Here is a 21,367-nt window from a genome sequence, read left to right on the forward strand (position 1 = left end):
ACCCTCAGTCCACCCCCTAGATGGGGAAACTGAGGCCCAGGGAAAGCAAATGATGAGCCTAAGGCCACACAGTGAGTTAGTAGCAGGGTCAGGATGAAGACCCAGGGCTCTCAACGTCCAGCTCAGTGTTTCCTGAGCACCATCTCCACCCTCCACCCTCGTCTACCTTTGTTTCCCTCCCTTTCTCCCTCCACTGTGTCCCCTGTTTCTTTACTCCTACCCACACCCCCGAATTCCAGCAACTATGGTCTGAGACACAGGACCCCTGGGGTTTCCCATGACTGGTCTTTATTCCAGATGACATCAGGATAAGCCACTGGCCCCCAGCGGCCACAGTACTCCTCTCTGAGCCCCAGGATCCACGGGGGAAGAAAGGCTGTGATCCCCTGGGGGGGGGGAGAACCACAGGATTAAAACCAGGTGCCCTGCCCCCCACACACACCCAGCATTCTGGCCCGGTCCCAGCTCTAGGGCCTCATTTTACTTCTGCCTCCCTTTCCTCAAACAACACACATTTTCCACTCAGCTGGGGGCCAGGAAAGGATGAATGTGCGCCTCAAGGATGATGACTGCTCTGGCAAGGCTCCCTGTGGCAGAGAGGGGTGACCGTCCCTCAGCCCAGTGTCCTCATGGCGTGAGCCCTCACAGGGTCGCTCACATCAGGTTGCCCTGTGTGTGGACACCCAGACCTGAGTTCAAACTCTAGCTTCTCCACTTAGGGCCTGGGTAGTTCAGTCAGTTAAGCTTCCAACTCTTGATAGCGGCTCAGGTCATGATCTCGCAGTTGTGATCTCACAGTCATGAGATCGAGCCCCGAGTCCAGCTCCGAGCTGGGCATAGAGTCAGCTTGAGATTCTCTCCCTCTGCCCCTCCTCCACTCACGCTTTCTCTCTCTCTTTCTCTCTCTCTCTCTCTCTCTCTCTCAAAATAAACATTAAAAAAAAAAATTTCATGGAGTTAATGACCTCCTAGGTTATTATGGGGACTGAACAAGACAAAGATGTCAGGCACAGAACATAGGGCCTAGCACCCAGGAACTGCTCCCCTGGTGTTGTGGGGCCCATACCATCCCCTTCCCATGCTGGCCTATGAGGAAGAGCCCAAGTGTCTATCCTACCAGTTGACTCACCGTGTGACTCAAGATATTTCCCATTCCTGGCCTAGGCGCTGATTCTTCCTCTGTATAAGGAGACCACTGGGCAGCTGAGCCCGGAGGCTCCTTCCTGGACTGACCCTGCAGAGCCACAAAGAATCACATCATTTTGAAATACTCATGGCAGAGGAAGGGGCCATCCTCACCAGGAACCTGAAAGGTGAGTGTGTCCTGAGAGATTTTCTGGGATTGAGTTGGGAGAGAGGTGAGGGCTCCTTGGGAGCCCCTCCGTCAGAGCCCTCACTACCTACTGCCTGATGTCCGCCATCCCCCCGCCCCCGCCCCTGCAGCTGCCGTCTCCGCCATCCTCCAGGGCTACCCTGGCGGGCAGCCTCCAGTGACAGATGCCAGCGCTGAGCTGCACAGACTCTGTGGCTGCCTGGAGCTGCTGCTACAGGTGACCCCCCCCCGCCCCGCCCCTTTCCCACCCCGCTTTCTCCAGGCCCAGGTCACCAGCAGGGATTTCCCAGATACTCAGGAAGAGCCACTGGCCGCCTCAGCACCCTCAGAGTCAGCAAGCCCTTCCCGACATCTAACCTCACCCTTGGAGGTTGACATTGCAGCCTGGGGCACGAGGTGGACAGGAGGCTGGGGCAGGGCGGAGTGGGGTGGGGTAGGGCAGCCACCTTTCTCTGAGGACTGAAGTCTCAGAGCTGAGATGTCCTAGGGCTGGACCTTTCTGCTGCTGGCGCTTTTGTTGAGCACTTACCAAGGGCCGGGCAAAGCCCTTCTCTTGCCCCACCTTATTAAATTCTCATTCTTTTCTTTTTAAATGTTTATTTACTTATTTTTGAGAGAGGGAGAGGGAGAGAGAGCACATGCACACAAGTAGGGGAGGGTCAGAGAGAGAGAGTAGGAGACACAGAATCCCAAGCAGGCTCCAGGCTCCGAGCTGTCAGCGCAGAGCCCGACGCGGGGCTTGAACCCACAAACCGTGAGATCATGACCTGAGCCGAAGGAGGATGCTTAACCGACTGAGCCACCCAGGTGCCCCTTAAATTCTCATTATAACCCCCTGAGGTGCTGGATGACCTTACCAGCCCCACATACGCGCACATACCCTGCATGTTCTTCTTCTGCATGTTATGCACATGTGTGTGGTGTGAGTGTACCATGTGAGGTTGGTAGGATGCATGTGTGAATCTTCTGCCAGTCTACCCCCCTCATTTGCTGCATTCCATTCACACTGACCGCCTTGATCTTCCGAAAGCATACACCTACCTCAGGGCCTTTGCACTTGCCCTCTGCCTGGAATGCTCTCCCCCAGAAATCTGAATGGCGCAATTTCTCATTTCCTTTGGATCTGGACTTTGTTTTTTTTTTTTTTTAACGTTTTTTTTTTTTAATTTATTTTTGGGACAGAGACAGAGCATGAACGGGGGAGGGGCAGAGAGAGAGAGGGAGACACAGAATCAGAAACAGGCTCCAGGCTCTGAGCCATCAGCCATCAGCCCAGAGCCTGACGCGGGGCTCGAACTCCCGGACCGCGAGATCGTGACCTGGTTGAAGTCGGACGCTTAACCGACTGCGCCACCCAGGCGCCCCTGGATCTGGACTTTGAATAGTATCGCCTCAGTGAGGCTCTCTCTAGCCACCCTAATACAATTTTTTAAAACACACACACACATACACACCACACGCTCACAGACATCACACACCCCGCACACATCTCACACACACACCACATACACACACGTGTGCACATACCACATGCTTTCTATTCTCTTTCCCTGCCTTATTTTTCTCCTTAGCAGTCAGCACCATCTAACATCCTATATGTTCTACTTACTCTGCACATTGTCTGTCTCCACTACCAAGGTATAAGCTCATGAGGTCAGTTTGCTCACTGCTGTATATTCCCAGGGCACAGAGCAAAGCCTGACGCATAGTAAGTGCTCAGTAAGTATTACTGGAATGAATGAATGAGAATACCAAAGGCTCAGAGAGGTCCTGCACCTTGAGCATGGTCACACAGCCTTTGAGGGCAGAGCCAGCTCCTGAAGCCAGGTCTGTCTGCAGTAGCCCTTTCCCCTCCATTCTCAGCGTGCTGGAATGCAAGGTGGGTTCTGGGAGGAAACATTTCCATGCCTTCCTTTCCCTGGTCTTGCTCCCAGTTTGACCAGAAAGAGCAGAAGAGCCTCCTGAGGCCTCGGAAGGATTACTGGGACTTCCTCTGCTCTGGCCTACGGCAACAGCGGGGCAGCACGGAGCCGGCCCGCTTCGTCTGCTCACAGGACAAGGTATCCAGTGCCAGCTGGCAGGGAGACTGGCCTCAGCATGAGGGGGTCCTGCCACCAGGCCCTTGATGGGGATGGCCTCTGGGAGCCCCTTTCTCACCCATGCCCGCTCCACTGACCACAGACCCCTCACCCGGCCCTCGTGTCTCATTAGCCCTGCCCTCAGCAGCCCTCCAGCCACCCCTTTCGTTCGCCAACAACACAAGTCCCCATCCTGTCTCTCTGTCCTGGCCGAATTCCCTCTGATCTAATACCACACCAGGCCCCCACCTCCCCACCTCTTCCCCACCATTTCGCCCCCTGTGCACCCTGCAGTTGAAGACTTCTCTAGCAAAAGGCCGTGCCTTCATCCGCTTCTGCCTAGCCCACGGACAGCTGGCCGAGTCCCTGCAGCTCTGCCTTCTGAACCCCGAGCTCACCAGGTGGGGCTGTTGGGACATGATCCTACTGACACCCTCTGAGTCTACTGTCTGTTCCTTGTGAAAGATGCCTCTTTGCCCCCCAGATGGATGGATTAATATCAAGGACAACTAAAATGACAGCCATGAGGGAAAAGTCCAGGAAGAAAGGGCAGAGGGGGCGTCAGAACCCAGGAGTCCTCGTAGCACCATGATGCTTAAGCCTCTTGCTCCCCAAGGGCCACAGCCCTGCTTGGGGAACCATCCCATGGTGGTGTATAGCAGAGGAAGATCCCCTGGGGGCGGGGGCGGCCACAGCACCAAGGCCAATTACCAAAGGCCAAGTCTGCTGATTACCGATAACACAGGGAATGGTATGGCCCCCGGAGCCCTCTGGTGTGCCCTGAACTCCGGGAAGACCTCCTGGATTCTCTCTATGCTCTCAATGGAGTGACCTTCGACTTGAACCTGCGGTGGCCGGACCTAGACGAAGCCTGGCCCATGTTCTCAGAGTGAGTGCGTCTAGCTTGAAGGGAAGCCTCTCTTCAGTGCATTCCTGCCATTTGACCACCACGCATCCCAAGCAAGTTCCAAACTCAGCCTCCAGTCCCATCAGTTCTTCCCTCCTTGCTGTCTGAGCCTCTGATTCTCCACCTCCCCAGACTTCTATTTTCCCGGCATGATCTGTCCTGTCACATGATGCTGCATAGACTGCACACTCACTAAAGAGTCGTTGGATGGTTGGGGTGGAGGGTTAGAAGGACGAGCGCATGGTGGCTGTTAGGACGAGTGGTGGGCAAGGCTCGTGGATGGATGGAGTGGGGGATGCACACATGAGGATGGAAGGGTGGGGAGGTGGGAAGGCGGGAGCGGAAGCGAAATGAGTGGGTGGGTGGAAAGATGGGATGTCCTGCTGCTGAGCACCACGACCACTGCTGGAAAGAGGCCCGTGGTCCCCCTGCCACCTTCCCTTGCAGGTCTTGCTGCCCCAGCCGGACCCAGGGAAGAAGACCCAGAAAGACCAAAGACTCCCCAAAGCAGGTGCCTCTGCCCAACTTCATTCTGATTTGCCTCTTCTCCGTCTCTGCTGGGCCCCACAGGATAGGCAGTAGCTGAGGAGACAGACAGACAGACAGAGAGGCCGGCATGTAGACCTGGGGACTGGGTAGCCACAGGACAAGAAAGGGCTCGTAGTCCTAAGGTGGTGAGGATATCGGGGAGAGAAGGGGGCCACTGGCACCATCTGCGGGAGCCATGGGGCCCAGGAGAGGAGGAAGCGGTGGGGAGGGTAACCGGAAGCGTGTAGGATGCACATCAAGGAAACAATCTCCGTTGGACAATTTGCAAACGTCTCAGTTCATTCAGTTGGAGAGATTGAAGAGTCGGGTTTCTGGGTTCAAATCCCAGCTCTGCCCCTAATAACCAAGGCCCTTGGCAAGGTACTTGCCCTGCCTTGCAGGGTGATTGTGAGGAAGTGTAGAGACAGCCTGCGTGTAGCACAGAGCAAGGCCCCTGGCCACGTGCTCCGTAAGCGGTAGCTCATGGCCATTGTCATTCCCCAGTCTCATTCTACACTCCACCAGCTTCCTAGCACCACGTACGGATACCGTGAGGACTCAGCCTGTGCCCAGAAGGGGGAACACACTGCAACGCCACCTGTTAAGTGCGGTGATGCAGCCATGCACGGAGGAACAGGGGAGCCTGGAGACGGCTTCTCAGGAGAGGTGACCCTTAGCTGCTGTCGGTCTGTTTAAGCTTTCACAACTCTGCAAGGCAGGCGTTATTATTCCCATTTTACAGACAAGAAAACTGAGACCCAGAGAATTTCAGGGGGCAGGGTCAGAGGAGAGGGTGGGAAGTAGAAACCAGATCGCTCCAGAAGACGCAGGGGAGGCAGGGAGGGGGGGACAGAAAAGAGCACTGAGAAGCACTACTGCTCCCTGACCAGGATCAAAGCTGGGGCCTCCCCTCCACCTGGGGCGATGTTAACATTCTGATTCCTGGGCCCTGAATCAATATTCCTTTAGATTTAGTAAGTTCCTTGGATTAGGTCTGTGGCCTCTCCCACCCACCTGGTTGGCAAATTGGTGCTGAGAGCAGTGATGGCTTTGGGGCTTCTCTGCAGATCTCAGCCACACATGGAAACCCCACAGCAGTCCAGCCAGAGGAGCTGCACACTAGCCAAACCAGCTGTCTGCAAGATGCACCCAGGGAAGACTGGTTGGCCGGACTCCCCAGGTCCCAGCAACAAAGGCACCTTCTTCCCTTTTTGGAAAAGAAAAGAGAAGATCCCAGGAGCCTCGGGTCCTCCCAGGGCATGTGGGAACCAGCAGGGGAGGAACTTCAGCAAGCCCAGGAGAAAGGAGCCCCAAGAACTGGGATCTGCCTGGAGATTTCAACACCCAGCATCCAGGGACAGGGAGAGGGATCTGAGAGGGCTCCAAAGGAGGTGATAGGCACAGAGGCCAAGGGCAGAAGGATTCTTCCCAGTGCGGAGGGGACTCATGAAGGGGGAGCAGAGCAGGGTCATGCCCATAGGCTACTGGCCTCCAGCCCTACAGGGACAATAGAGGACACAATGTCAGGGAACCAGCAGGAGTGGGAGGTGCCTAGCATTCCAGGGGAGCCCGGGGTCCTTTGGGGCCTGGGAACAAAGGAAGACTTCACCCCAGAGAAACCACAAGAGGAAACAGGAAAGACCAGTGTGACCAGGAGGAAGGAGCAAGCAGAAGTGGCCTTGCAGGATGTGGTCAAGGTGAGAGCAGTTGAGCTGTGTACCTGTCTCCTTTCCCCTCTCTAACCTGGCCCCCAGGTGGGAGTCTTCAGTGGTGCGGGGGGAGGGGTGCGTTCCAGCCCACAGATAATTTTGACTGGTCTGCACAGGGTTATTATTCTCTGAGAAGGTCTTCTTCAGGTCACCACAGTCCCTGCCTCTCCCTACGGCCTCACGGCAAGCCCACTTTATTCACCAGTACTACCTGCCTGGCTCCTGCAGGCCCTGGAGTCTGAGACCCCCCTCCCCCAAGAGTTCTTTGGGGGCAATGACAGGTTCTCAAGTTCAGTAGCCCTCATTATTGGCAGATTTCCCACCAATGTCTAAGTTCTGCTGCTGCACATCCCACCAAGCAGCTCTGGTTGTAGATGTTTCTCCTGGAGATCCCCAAGATCAATTTCAAGCCTTCCTTCCGCCTTCTTTGTATCCTTGAGCTCTGTAACTTTCATCCTTCAGCAAAGGAAGAAATCTTTCACCTGTTCCTCTCTCATTTTCCTGTTCCTGTTGCACAGTCCCCTCTCACTCTCTTGAATTGTGATCATCATCCTCTCCCAGGGGCAGTCAGAGCCGGGTTTCTCAGCTCCCAGTGCTGTCCTCAGTCCAGCCCTCCACCCAAGGGCTATCTCGCATGGCCCTGGGGCCTCATGGGGATGTTTGTCAGGTCACACCCGGGGCTGGGATCTCTGCCCTCCTCCTTCAGCTTCCCTTTCCTTTCCTTTACTTCCCACCCCCAAGAGCCTGAGATGTGGGCTCCGGAAGACCGAGGAGCGGGCGCAGCACCAGGAGCAGCTGCTGAAGGAGAAGGAAGGGGAGCTGCGGACACTACAGGAGATGCTCAGCAGGTAACCTTGGCAACCTTGGCAACTGCTGCCAGGTGGGCAGCAGAGGCCAGCAGGACAGGAGGCGCTCCCCGGCGCCCACTCACCTTCATGGCCACACCAGCAAGCGGCTTCTGAGCGTCTCTGGTACACCAGGCCCTGTGCTGGGCACAGCTTTGGGACACTGAGGCATTCAGGGCACTACTCCTGGGGCTCCTGGAGGAGCTCCCACCGACCCCTCCCCTCCCCTTGGCAGACCCTCCCTCACTGGCCTTCCCAACAGCCTGCAGGAGGGGTGCATGCCTCCTGTCCCTCCCTCCCCTCCCACACTCACCTTTATCTCTCTGCTGCCTCTTCCACTGCCATTCCCCTCTCTCCCAGTCTCCCTCCCCGCCCCTCCACACTCCTGCCCCTTCAGTGTCCACCTTTCCTCTTGTCCTCTGTCTCTCATTTTCCTGTTCCCTGTTGCACAGTCTTCTTTCACTCTCTTAATGCATAATCATCATCGTAACTATCATGTACTGAGCGTTTACTATGTCCCCGGCACTGTTCTAGGCGTTTCTTCCCAACACACTTATAAGATAAGTTCTCTAAGAATTTCCATTGTATAGATAGGAAAACTGAGGCTTAAAGGTGCCACACAATTCACCCAGTGTCACTAGTGGAGGAGCTGAGGTCTACACCCTGGTAGATGATTCCAGAACCTGTGGGCTTAAAGATGGGCCCTCCGCCAATATTTTGAGTGCCTGTATTTATTTCATTCTGCCTCCCCCTCAGCTACTCTTACCTCCACCTTCTCCAACTTCCTGTCATTACATTAACTGCAAGGGCCCAGAGAACACTTTCTCAGTGTCCGAGTTTCTCTTTCATAATTTTAAAAAATACCTCTGCTATGCGAAGATCTTCCTTGGTCTGACTTGGTCTCTCTGTCCCTCTCTCCCTTAGCTCTGTGTGCCCCAGTCAGTTCACCTGCCCCTGACTCTTGCACATGGCTGACACCTGCCCCAGGGCCAGAGGCACCAGCCTAAACCCCATCAGAGCCTGGGTAGCTGTGATTCAGACTGAATCATGGAGCGGTTTACTGACTCTTTGTTTCAAAGGCTGAGAGACACTATAGGCCCAGAAACCAACCCAAAAAGGCCCCCAGGGGCTCCTCCCACCAGACACTCAGCTGAGCCTGGGGGTTTGATCAGCAAGGATTCCCATGATTCAGGCCCTAGGTGAATGCAGAGGCCTTGCCCACCCAGAGGCCTTCTCTGGGAATCCAGACAGGCTGGAGGAAGCAGCTGGGAGGCTCCAAGGAGACAACCAGGCCCAGGCTGCTCCCTCAGCTGGGGGAGCCCCGACTCTTCTCCACCTGTCATCCAGTCCATTATCCACAGATACTCAGAGCTGCGCCAGGCCTGTTCTGTGTGCCAGAAATCCTCTTGCGGACAAAACAGACCAAATGCCTATCCTTGTGGAGCTTACCTTCTAGTGCAGAAAGCAATCTGTAAACACGATAAGCAGGTTAATTACATAGGATGTCAGATGTGACAAGTTCTAGGAAGATAAAAATAAAGCAGCGAATGGAAGTGTCGGGGTGATATTAAATGAGGTGACACAGCCAGGGAAGGCCTCCCTGAAAAAGTGATATTTGAGTTAAAAACTTGAAGCAAATGAGGAATGGGCTGTTTGGGCATGTGGTAGAACATTCCAGGCAGAGGAAGAGCAAGGGCCCTGAGGCAAGAATGGGCATGGCAGGTCCTAGGAATATCACGGAGGTTCAGGGGAGTAGAGGAGGGAGAGGAGGTGGGGGAGGTCAGCTGGGTAACAGGAGACCACAGGTCATCAAAAGGACCTTGGCATTGACTCAGAGTGAGATAGGAGCCACTGAGAGTTCAGAGCAGAGGGAGATGTGACTATTTGCTTTAAGGTTAAGTAGGTTTGCATTTTTTTTTTAACAATTCAGTGGGTTTTAGTGTATTCATGAAATTGTGCATCCATCACCACAATCAGTTTTAGGACATTTTAATCAGCCCAAAGAGAAACCCTGTACCATTAGCATCCACTGCCCACTTCCTTCCAACCCCCCAGCCCTAGGCAACTGCTGATTTGTCACCATAGATGTGCCTATTCTGGACTGATCTGTGCTTTCAAGGGCTCGAGCTCTGTGGAGCTAGTCTGTAAGGAACCAAGGTGGAAGCAGGGACAGCGATGAGGAAGGGGAGGGCAGGGGTGCCTCTGAATGCTCTCTGGTCGTGGAGGTGCAGAGAAGCTGCGAGATTCTGGATTCACCGTGAGCTGGGGCTTCCTGGGGGGAGAGGGAAAGACAGAGTCAGGAATGACTCATTTTCCAGCCTGACCAGCTGGAAAGCTAGAGTCACAGCTGACGGTGTGCTGTGGCAGGGCTCGCTTGTGGGGAAAGTTCAGGAGTTGAGGGGAGAGCATGCCAAGTCTGAGACACCCCTTAGGCATGCCAGTGGAGCTGTTGAGCAGACAGCTGAGTGTGGAGCTCAGAGAAGCCTGGGCTGGGGATCTGCGGGAGAGTCGTCAGAATGCAGATAGCAGGACAGAAGCTCCTGTGGCCAGGAGGGATCCTCCTGGGATCCAGGGACTCAGGAGGAACACATCACTCCAGGGGAAAGGGGCCATGGGCATCAAGCTGGGGGCGACTGTTTCACTACCGCCAGATTGAAGTGCCAGGGAGCCCACTCGGTCAGCAGATAGTATATTGTGACTCTCCTGTGGCCATGAGCATGGTGACAGCAGTGAATAGAACAGTCAGTGTCTGCTCTCACAGACCTGGGGACACAGACACTAGATCAACAAATAGGAATAGGATGTCAGGTAGTCATGGGCGCTGTTAAAAAAATCAGTCCAGGGAAGGGGACAGAGACAGGAGATTTAGAGTCACGCAAATTCACCTAGATTTAGGGTCATGGGGTTCCTCTCTGAGGAGGTGACAGTTGAGGAGAAACCCCAGCCACTGGGAAAATGACCGTGCAAAGACCGTGGGAGGAGTGCTCCAGGCAGGAGCGCCAGCAAAGGCAAAATCCCAGAAGTGCACTTGGAATCAAGCAAGCCCATGTGGCTGGAGTGGACAGAGACTCCCTGTGCTATGGAAGGCTGGAACAGAGTCTTGAGCAGGAAGTGGAGAGCCCCATGGGTTTCAGGACTACTTTGTCTGTGGTGTGGAGAATAGACAGAAGGTGGGCAGGCTAGAGCCCTTTGGGCACAGAGCCCCAGGCTGGACACATAGGGAAGACACAGTGGGCCAGCTAAGCCTGGCCTCAGGCCTTAGCAGACCAACCAGGGGCTATGAAAACACAGTTGGAACTGAGCTGTGGGGCACCTAGTACCCACTTCCTAGCTTTCTGGCTGTGGTACCTTGAGAAATTGGCCTTCCCTCTCTGGCCTCTGATCCTTGATTTGCAAAAGGAGACAGTTGGATCTCCAAAGTTCCTCCTTCCAGCTCAGATGCTCTGTGGGACCATCTTTCCAAGTAGGTAGGTTTCCTCTGCCCCTGGATAAGACCTCAAAGCAAAAGTGATTAGGGCAAGTATAAGTGGAAGAGGTCCTCAGACAGAATTAGGCAGACATCACACTTCTCCCCACCCCGCCCCCCATTGAGCTCCTTTGGGGCACACCAGGGGCTCATGAGGATCTATCCCTTGCTCCCACCTGCTGCCCACTCAGCACTTGTGCCATAAACCACTGGCGACCAGGCCCTGCACGGACAAAAGTATGGGGAGGCCAGTTGGGGAGGCCAATAGAGCTTATGGCCCAACAGGCCTGAGTCCAGTTTTCTTCTCCCTCCACATATCAAACAGTGTGACCCTGGGCAAGTGTTATTTCCTCTCTGAAGCTCTGTTTTCTTTCCTGTAAAATTATGACCATATCACCTGTCTGCCATATTTGTGAAAATTAAATGATATAGGGCATAAAGCACTAAGCTCGGGGGCTGGCGTGTAACAGGTGCTCTAGACTTTAATTCCTCCCGTGTCCTCTCCTGCACCAGGAGTGTCTGTCAGCCCCTGCTGGAAATACTTCAGTGGCTTCCCAATGCACTGAGGTTCAAGTCCACTCCTCCTGGGGCCAGTGAGGGAGACAGCCCTGCCCCTTTCCACCTCGTCTCTTGCCTACCCCCACCTCCTGCAACTTCATGGTATCCCAGCTTCCCTAGTCTTCTTTCAGTTCCTCAAACAAGCAAGTTCTTGCCAACTTGCAGACCTTTCCATGTGACCTTCTCTGGCTCTGCTTGGCTGACTTCTCATCTCTTACATCTGCTTAAAGGTCACCTTGTCTAAGAAGCCTTTCCTGAACACCCTCTCGAGCCTCTATCCACCCCTCATTTATCTCTGTCACACACTTAGCTTAATTATGCTATTGGTTTATCACTTGTTTTGACCACTGTCCCCAACACACTATAAGCTCCACCAGAAGCCGTAGGCACTGCTGTATTCCTGGCACCTCAAACAGCCATTGGCACACAGATGGTGCTTAATAAGTGTTCCCTCCCACCTCAAAGACACACACTAACCACGGTTTTCACATTGGGACCTGCACTGGCCACACCAAAGGCCCTGGGATCAGTGTGCAAGTAAACTAGCTCAGGAAAATCAAATACCAATATTAAGAAACAAGGACACTGAAGGCCAAGATGTTCATTAAAATAAACACAGCCCTGGTCCAGTGCCCAAGCACAAGAACACCCTTCCTTAAAGCTGCAGGGACTGGTCTTTTTGGAATTATGGTGGATCTCTGTTGTCAGTTTGACTTTACAGCCTACCCAGCTTTCTTCTCTGAGGTGTGCTACACGGCAGTGTTGTAAAAATTCATAATTCAGTTCATTGGCAAGCCTCCTGTGAGTCTCAAACACACTGAAGCCCAGGGGTGTGGCCGTGCGTGTGTGTGTGTGCGCACACACACACCCCCCACACACACACCCTGAGGTCACAGGATGTGCACCCACCTTTGCAACACCCTCCTCATCTGAGTGATGGAGGGCGGGGCTGGGACTTTCTTATTTCTAGTGCAGCAGATTTCTTGGAACCTTCTAAGAAGCCACCAAAGACAAAAAAAAAGAGGCAAGAATAGAGCTGAGGAGATTCTCAGCCCAAACTGAAACAAAAATTAAGGAAGCCATATGTTTAACATTATTTTCTTAATTGAAAAGACGATGTACCATAATTTTTCAAAATATTTTAAAACCTAAAAATATCCCCCTAAGTCCTCCACCAGTTACCCCACTCCCAAACCAACTGTTGTTCGCAGCTGGGCAAAGCCCATCCAGCCTGGGTTGCCAGATACCCCCCTTCCCTCCAGAGAGCTGCTGCAATTGTGGGCATGCCTTTCAAGAAAATTACATTTTAAGATGGAAATGTTAAAAAAGGAAAGAAAAGAAATACAACCAATGGAGATGTTAGCTCACCTTCTCTAAAGAAACACAGGAGGCTATACCCTGTTTTCATTCCTCTGGACGGTTGGTAAGGAGTCAGCCTATAGATGGCATGCTATCCGTGGTGTTCAGCTTGGTGTGTGGTATGGCATGTTTTATGTGTGTGTGAGTATGTGTGGCGTGGGAGGGCGCGGGGGTATGGAGAATGTATGCAGTGTGTGTGTGTGGAAGGGAGTGTGTGTGTGCGCATGTGTGTGCGCGCATCAGCTATAGGAGGTACCACCAGCTTCCCCCAGGAGCTCCCTGTCAGGTAGAGGCCCAGCCTAGCTTGGTCACAGATGCTGGGAACTGAGTCTTCCTTCTGTGCCCAGGTGTCAGGAAGAGAGGGCCCGGCTGCAGACAGAGCTGGAGCAGAATCAGCAGGAGGCTGAGAGGAGGGACACCATGTATGAGAAGGAGCTTGGAGGGCAGCGGGACCTGGTCCACGCCATGAAGATGAGGGTGCTGGAACTGATTCAGTAAGGGTGGACACAGCAGGGCAGGACTGCAGAGGAGGGGATGATATGGGATGTAGAGACTGGGTGATGAAAATTCTACTCCGCTGAGAACTGTCGAGCAGAACTTTAATATATGCTAACTCATCTTCTTTTAGCCACCCCAGCTGTTCTCCTCATATCACAGATGAGGAAACTGAGGGTCAGAGATGCTGACTTGGACACCAAGGACACACCGCATATAATTGCATGGATTCCTCTAGCTCTAAGGCACACCACCACTCCAACACAGCCCCACATACACACATACCTACTAAGGTTAGGGGAAGGGAAAAGAGCCCATAGATGGAGAAGGATTTGAGAGAAGAAAAAGGGAGGTTAACCAAGAGGTAATCATATGTGCTACCCCTGACTGCCTGGTAGACTTCCTGAGACCACTGGGCCTGTAGGCCATCCCAGGTCAGCTGCCCAGGTACCAGAGAGCTCACCAGGATGGATTCCAAACGACTAAACCACTGAGCAATGGAGGAGGTGTGTAAAGCCTGGTTTCCGCCCTTCAGTCTAGTAGGGAACTAATGCTATACTTTGACCCAGTTCAGGAAGCAGGACAGCATTGGACTTGGGTTTCATTAGAATTGGAGGGTCACTGAGGGATCATCCAGGACTAAATCCTCTTGCAAAAAATCCAAGTGATATTAAAGATGAGAGAAGGGAGAAGTCAACCTGGAAAGAACAAACAAAGAATTTAAGAATGACCTCCTCTACAGAGCTGTCAATGGGGAAAAAGGGAGATATAAAAAATTAGCCATGTATCTCACAAAAGAATTTAAGGTAGCCAACAATAAAAGACATATACATATGATTGTTAAGAAAAATAGATGAAATGGAAGAGGAAACATTCATACTTTTGAGGGATTAGGATTAGGGTTAAAACTTAGCTCTGAGCATCTTGGCAGAATCAAAAATGGAAACACAGTAAGTTGCCTAAATGTCACTATGCATTCCAAGGAAATATACCAGTTCATCAGGAAAGAAAATTTTTTTTCCTGTGTTAAAGAAACTCATCACAAGATCCCAAGATACATAATATAATGTCCCTTGCAGAAGCATCATGGAAAATATGGCCCTGAGCACAAAGTGGGCAGGCAAGCTATAGAGGCTGATTTCTGCATCAAGATGGTAGACAACACATCATCTGCTTTCCATCCTGAGATCTCAGTAGAATGATTGTAAAAATAAATAAATAAATAAATAAATAAATAAATAAATAAATAAATAAATAAATTAAATAAAACTTCTAATAGAGAGAAAGGTGGAGGAGCCAACCACAGATAAGAGATTTCAGCTAATTTCCAGAAGCCAGAAAATGGATGAAGAAGTAGAGACCGGATTTAGCCCAAGTTAGAACTTCAGGGACCAGAGACACTAGGAACACAGATGGCAGAAATGAGATAAGGGACAGCAATCAGGAATATTGACCGATAAAGTCATTGGAAACATCAGTGTATACCCCCTGCTTTCAGCCTGCTTCCCCAACTTCAGAATATCAACCCTGAGGGGTCTATCTCCCAGGCAAATAATTAAAACTTCCTTCTCTAAACAAAGTTAAATGCCCCAAATAAACAACAGTGTGTTCTGGCATTTGACAGTCTGATGCAGCAGTTAGCTTCCTGCCCCATCCTTCCTAAAGAGAAGCCACAAGTCAACCACCCCTGTCCACTGTTGAAGCTCCAGCAACTTAAACATGAAATCATGACCATGGATCCTCAGATGTTTGAGAAGAGTCTAGAACATAGAAGCAGAGACAAAGGTAAACAAAAAAGATTGGTCTCTTATGCAACAGGATAATGTGAAAAGTGACCTACAAAAGATGAGAAATGTTCTTGGAAATTAAAAATATCTCTGAAATTTTAACTCGAGGATGGGAAAAGGAAGAGGAGGTTATCTCTCAAAATGTAGAATAAAAGGCATAAAAAGATGGAATACATGAAAGAGATAGTTAGAAACATAAAGAATCATTCCAGGAGATTCACTATCTCACTATCTCTTCTCCAACTGATAAGAATTCAAAAAAAGAGAGAGAGAGAGAGAGAGAGAGAGAGAATATCAGATAAAAGTATGAGAGACTTTCCAGGCTCTAATGGTTGCAGATCTTCAGATGTAAAGATTTCACTGAGTGACCAGCACAATAAGTGAAAGGGAGCAAAACCCACATTGAGATACACTGTTGTGAAATCGCCATAAAACAAAGATGAGGACAATATACTCAAAGACACGTCACCTATAAAGGAAGTAGGACACAGAAAAACATGTTAAGAATCAATGGTGCAATACTTTCAAGTTCTGAGGAAAGCTAACTTTTGCCCTAGAATTCTAGATCCAGCCAAACTATAAAACAAGTAGAGAAGGTGATATGGGAAAAGACATTTTTCAGAAAGACAGGCTATAGAAAATTTACCTCCCACAGGGCCCTTCTTGGGAAGTTAATTAAGGATGTGCTTCGGAAAAACAAGGAAGTAAGCTTGGCTTACCAAGAAAGGAGAAGATGTGGAATTCAGGAAACAGTAGCTCTAGCCCGGGAGAGAAGAAAAGGGAATTTCCAAGATGACAAGTGGCTGGCAAACCCAAGGAGCAGTACATCCAGGCTGAAACAGAAGTACTGAGGAGGAAGGTCTCAGGGGAAAAAGAGAATCAATACCTGATATGATGAAGAATTTGTTGAGGAGAGGGTTAGGCTGTGTTAAAGGCAAGTCATGCAAGGACTTTGCAAGGAGCAAAGAAAGGCAATTAAAAAGTCCTGGAAAAACAAAAAATTTCCAAGGAAATGTTTAGAACACATCTTAGCTCTCCTTGAAGCAATATGCTTATATATTTTCTAATAATATAAATACTATTTATTGGTTTTTTCAATGTTAGAATCAACCTAAAGACAAAGCACAGTAAACAATTGTGATTATAGAACAAATGTAAATGTTATTACCTAAACAACATTAAGTACACAAAATAGAAGCCAATAGAAATTTCTGTGAAGATGGAAATGTTCTATACTCGCCCTGTCCAATACAGCAGCTACCAGTCACATGTAGTGACCGAGTACCACAAATGTGTCTGATGTGACAGAGGAACTGAAGTTCTAATTTTAGTTAATTTTAGTTAAATGAAATATAAAGTTAAGTAGCCCCATGTGGCTAGTGGCTACCATATTGGACATAGCAGGAATAGATAACAAGTAGGAGGTGGATGAAGGAGGCCAACCGAAGAGGAAGTGATGCTGGTATCATCATATTACAGAATGGCAGTCAGGATGCTATCTGTGCTTCACAGAATGAGTGAGAAATAAATGTGTGAGTATATTCTGTAAAACTACAGTAGTAATAGAGGAACCAAAAATAGGGATATAACCGCATGGGGAGGAAGGAGGTGGAGTTCAGCGGGGATGGTAATAAACAAGCTAAGTCCTCTGACATCAAGGTAAGGAGCTCTGTAGATGTTCTCTCTTGATATATTAAAAAAAAAAAGAGGATATGAGCATATTACTTAAGTGTGGAAGTAATATCAAAGAGAAAAGCGACAAGTGTAAGAGGTGGTTTGCCATTGAGAATGGAAGGAGTAGGGAGGGTGTCTATTTCCTTTTGATATAAGTTCTTCTGCACTGTTGGATTTTTAAATCGTGTGTATATATCATCTTGATAAAAAAAAAAAAGACTTTAAACCCACATTCCTAAACATCCTTTAAAAAAAAAACAACAGTAAAGATAGTTTTGCAGGAGTATAACATACATAAATACAAGGGGGGTTGTATCAAGTGCCAAATAAAAGATAAGGGCATCGTAAGAAACTTATGGGGGCTTCTATGATCAGGGAACACTCCTTGGAGGAGGTGGGATATGAAGGTTCTTAAATAATGGATCAAGGTTGTATTGGGGGAGGGGACTGGGGTGTCACCATCCATCTTCCCAAAGACTGCAGACTCATTCACCTCTTATGTGTGTGTGTGTCTCTCATGATCTCTTCATTTCTTTCCTTCTCTGTCACTATGTCTCTCTCTCCGTCTTTCTCTGTATTTTTCTCTCCCTCTCTGTCTCTGTCCCTGACTGTCTCCACATCTTTTTCTCCTGGCCTTTCCCTCTCTCTCTACATTTATCTCCCTACCTACCACTCTGTCTCTGTCTCCCTCTCCAACCCCCTGACTTCCTTTTCTTGTTTCTGTGTGTGTGTATCTCTGTATGACTCTCTCTCTCTGTCTCTCTCTCTTTCTCGCTCTTCCTTTGGTCTCTGTGTTTCTCTTTCTCCCGGTCTCGGTATCTCTACCTGTGTCATCTCCATCCTCCTGGTGTGTGTGTGTGTGTGTGTGTGTGTGTGTGTGTGTGTGTGTCCCCACCTCCATCCACTCATCAGAGAGAAGGATGACCTGTGGCAGAAGGTCCAGCATCTCTCTTCCATGGCCCCCGGATGCTGTGTTGACTGCAGCAAGGTCTTTGGCCGGCTGTCTCGGCGGTACCCATGCAGGTAATGGGAGAGCACAGAATTTTTCCTCTGGGACAGCCCTGCTTCCACCAGCCCACAGCACTCTACCCTCTCTGGGAAGGGAGGTGTCACAGGAACTGGGCTTTCATGAGAGCCACGTAAAGCTGGCCATTCACTTTACACAACACTTAGCATAGACATGAGCTAGAACAGTGGAAAGGAGTCAGACAAGCAACAGTGTCTGGAAGATGGGACTGTGCCAGCCTTCCAAGAAGAGACTGATTAACAGGCTCCTGGTCTGGGAGAGATCTCCTGTACAGAGGAAGCTGCTCCCCTCATCTTCCTCCAGGAACATGGTGGCAGGACCAGCCATGAGAGAGAGGGAGGGGGGCCAGCAGGAGAACCTGTCATTGCCATTTAGAGGACTCTGGAGGGGGTGGGGCACTGGGACGCCCTTTAGGAAAGGGGAGGCCTCCTGAGACACACTGCTCTGATGGGAGATGAGAAACATGCTTCCCTCCCCCAAACACATCCCTGAGCTCCCCACTCTTCCCACCTCTGCTCCTAGGCTCTGCGGAGGCCTGGTTTGCCATGCCTGCTCTGTGGATTACAAGAAGAGAGGGCGCCACTGCCCACCCTGCTCCCAGAAGGGAGCAGCTCAGTTCGACCAATGAGATCACCCAAGAATGGCCACCCACCCCATCCCGTCAGCTCCCTCCCCTCTGCCCTTCCCACCCCTCTGGTCTGACCTGCCCTGCCTTCTGGAAGTTGGTGACCTAAGGCAGACAGCACTTGTGTGCGCATTCTGTAGTGTGGGAGTGGAAGGAGCCAGGCTGGCAGGCAGGAGGCAGGTTGAAGCCCTGCATCCACCATCCATGAGCTGGGCGACTTGAGAGAGCTCACAGCTGTCTGGGCTTCTTCTGTAAGTGAGGGAGCTGGGCACCATCCTCTCTAAAGTTCCTCCAGGCTCAGAATGTCCTTGACCAAGAAGAAGACCCAGGGACCCTGACATTTCCCACACTCCCACCTCACCCAGCCCACTGCTCACCACACTCAGGAGCATCCTGTCTGCTTTGAAGGTCTGCTTTTGTTGTGTTTTTGTCTTTAACATCTTTCCTGAGTTACTATTGACATTTAACACACTTCACATAAATTGTACAATTTGATGAGTTTTCACTTTAATATATACCCATGACACCATCGCCATACTCAAAATAATGAACATCATTCCCATCATTCCCCAAATTTCTTCATGCCCTTTGTAACCTCTCCCTCCTCCTCCTCTCTCCCCGGCACCCACTTATTTGCTTTCTATCACTGGAGACTAGTTTTCCAGAATTTTATATAAATGGAATCCTAATTATACACTCTCTATTGTCTGCCTTCAATAGTCCCTTTTTACTATTGAGTAGTATTCCACTGCATGGATATACCACAATTTGTTTACACATGCAACTGTTGCCTGACATTTGGATTATTTCCAGTTTGAGACTGTTACAAATACATTTCCTATAACCATCTGTGTACAAATCTTTGCATAGACGTTTACTTTTTTTTTTTAAGATTTTTGTTTTTTAAAGTAATCTGTACACCCAATGTGGGGCTTAAACTCACAATTCCAAGATCAAGAGTTGCATTCTCTATCCACTGAGCCAGCCAGGTGCCCCTAGACCTTTGCTTTTATTTCTCTTGGGTAAATACCTAGGAATGAAATTGCCAGGTCATATGATAAGTATATGTTTAACTTTTAAGAAACTGCTGAGTTGTTCCCAAAAGAGTTGTGTGTTGGCCCCTCCCACCAGCAGTGTGTGGGAGGGCCAGCCACTTCGCAGAGCATCTGGTTTAGTGGGCAGGAGAGGAGGCTCAGACATGAGGCTTGGGCCTCTCTGTCCTGCCCTTCCAACCACTGTGGTGACTTGGTCAGTCCCCAGTTGTGAGTGCCTGGACGGAGGAGCTGAGACTAGGTAACTCTCTATGCAGTGCTCACTCAACTAAACTTTAGTAAAGATAGTTATGAGGATTTGTGTACCTTCATGGTACAAGACCATATCCCCTGACTGCCCAAGAAGTCTTACACAAATTCTGTGTCATTCCCTGGACTCCCAATTGTGGTGCTTCTGAGGATACTGTTTCAGAAGAAGCACAGGCCCCACTCTGTACCAGATAGGGATTAGCTGCCCTATCTGGGCTCCAGGGCAGACTCTGTGGCCCCAAATAGGCATGCGTGCTATTATCCCCATCCCCTCTGCCTCACACAGACTGCCAGAGCCTCTGCAGCAGTTGGGCAACCTTGTGGCTCTGACCAGCGCCTGTGGACCGCCTCTTGGGGTCAGGGACACCCAGAGTTGCATCCCATTACCATAGCATGGAGCAAGAGTTTTGCAATAGCAGTTCCTGCCCTGGAGAGCTGGTAAGAACTTCTCCTTAGCAAAAGCTACAACAAGGTGAGGGGCACGGAATGGAGGGAGTGGAGGGGGGCAGGGCTGGGGCTCTGGAGCAATCAGGGCAATAGAATCACCCCTACCCTAAAGGACAGCGATCCCTTGTTAAGGATTAGATTTGCTCAGATACTTTTATTAGGTTCTTACTATAGTGCACGACATCATGTTCTAGTTGAACTCCAGTGTCGAGTTCAGGCCTGCCTGATGAACTGATGGGAGGGAAGAGAGGTAGCAGAAGCCAATGTTCAAAGAGAAGGCAAGATGCTCCTGGACAAGAACTCATCAGAAGGAAATCAGGGGCCAGAAATGGGGCAGCTTGACCTTCTCCCCGTTTGGGTGGGATGGAAGGGCTATGCTGAGGACCAGTCTCTAGCTCAACACTGCCCCCCAAAGAGTCCACACCAACTCCAATGAAGAGCACAAAAGCTCCACAAAGACATTAGAAGAGCTTGTTAGACCTTGGGGAATCCTCTGGCAGAAGGTTCCACAAGGGTCACCAAGGGTACCGGTCCTTCAGCAGTGACTCCAGCACACGTGTCTAGCGCAGCAGCACGCACAGGAGCGCCCGGGAGACATTCCCAACAGACCCCCTCAAAATTCCTGGAGAGTACCTTACAGGGGGATGAAGCCCTGAATGAGCACAGAGGGTTTAAGCCAGTGCTATTTGGGTTTACTGCTATTGATGTGACTATTGACTATTACTGCTATTGATGTGGTGGGAAATTTTGGCAACATAATTATTTCTTTCAATTAGATGTCATTCAGATCCTCCAATGTACATCAATCCCCCTACTTTGTCAATATATATATATATATATATATATATATATATATATATATATATACACACATATATATGTATATAATATATATAGTCTGTATATATTTATTTATGTTTATATTTTTATATGTATATTACTTATTATATATAAAATCCCTGCTTTGAAGAACCTCACAGTGGGGAGGAGGGAGCAGCCAGAGATTACAAAACCCCTAACTGAAGCCATGATAGAGGTAAGCCTAAGGGTGTGGACAACACAGAGAGAAAGGGCTGCATTCCATACAGGTCATGACTGGGCTGAATCTAAAAGGAAAAAGGAGAGGTGCCTGGGTGGCTCAGTTAGTTAAGCATCTGACTCTTGATTTCCACTCAGGTCACGATCTCAAGGTTTGTGAGTTCGAGCCCTGCGTCAGGCTCTGTGCTGA

At 50.2% G+C, this 21,367-nt stretch overlaps 1 protein-coding gene across 10 annotated transcripts; it reads left to right on the forward strand.

Moving 5' to 3' along the window:
* Positions 1-518: 518 nt before the first annotated feature.
* Positions 519-20,118, forward strand: RUFY4 (RUN and FYVE domain containing 4). 10 transcript variants are annotated; one of them, XR_015255547.1, is made up of 15 exons: positions 519-663; positions 1,165-1,313; positions 1,444-1,550; positions 3,268-3,393; positions 3,706-3,812; positions 4,157-4,300; positions 4,766-4,829; positions 5,372-5,512; positions 5,914-6,543; positions 7,297-7,403; positions 13,131-13,277; positions 14,903-15,063; positions 17,652-17,762; positions 18,289-18,642; positions 19,979-20,118. XR_015255547.1 is itself a non-coding variant. In XM_086719597.1 (14 exons), the coding sequence occupies exons 2-14, from the start codon at positions 1,274-1,276 to the stop codon at positions 18,498-18,500; spliced, it is 2,097 nt and encodes a 698-aa protein (XP_086575723.1). In that variant the 5' UTR covers positions 519-663; positions 1,165-1,273; the 3' UTR covers positions 18,501-19,238. The 10 variants fall into 10 exon arrangements, 8 of the variants coding, with proteins under 8 accessions (XP_086575723.1, XP_086575725.1, XP_086575727.1 ...); XM_086719597.1 differs by lacking the exon at positions 19,979-20,118 and having other exon boundaries at positions 18,289-19,238; XM_086719599.1 differs by lacking the exons at positions 5,372-5,512; positions 19,979-20,118 and having other exon boundaries at positions 18,289-19,238.
* The last annotated feature ends 1,249 nt before the right edge of the window (positions 20,119-21,367 follow it).

Source organism: Puma concolor, chromosome C1 (assembly GCF_028749965.1).
Source record: "Puma concolor isolate L17-30 chromosome C1, mPumCon1.1.hap2, whole genome shotgun sequence".
NCBI lineage: Eukaryota > Metazoa > Chordata > Mammalia > Carnivora > Felidae > Puma > Puma concolor.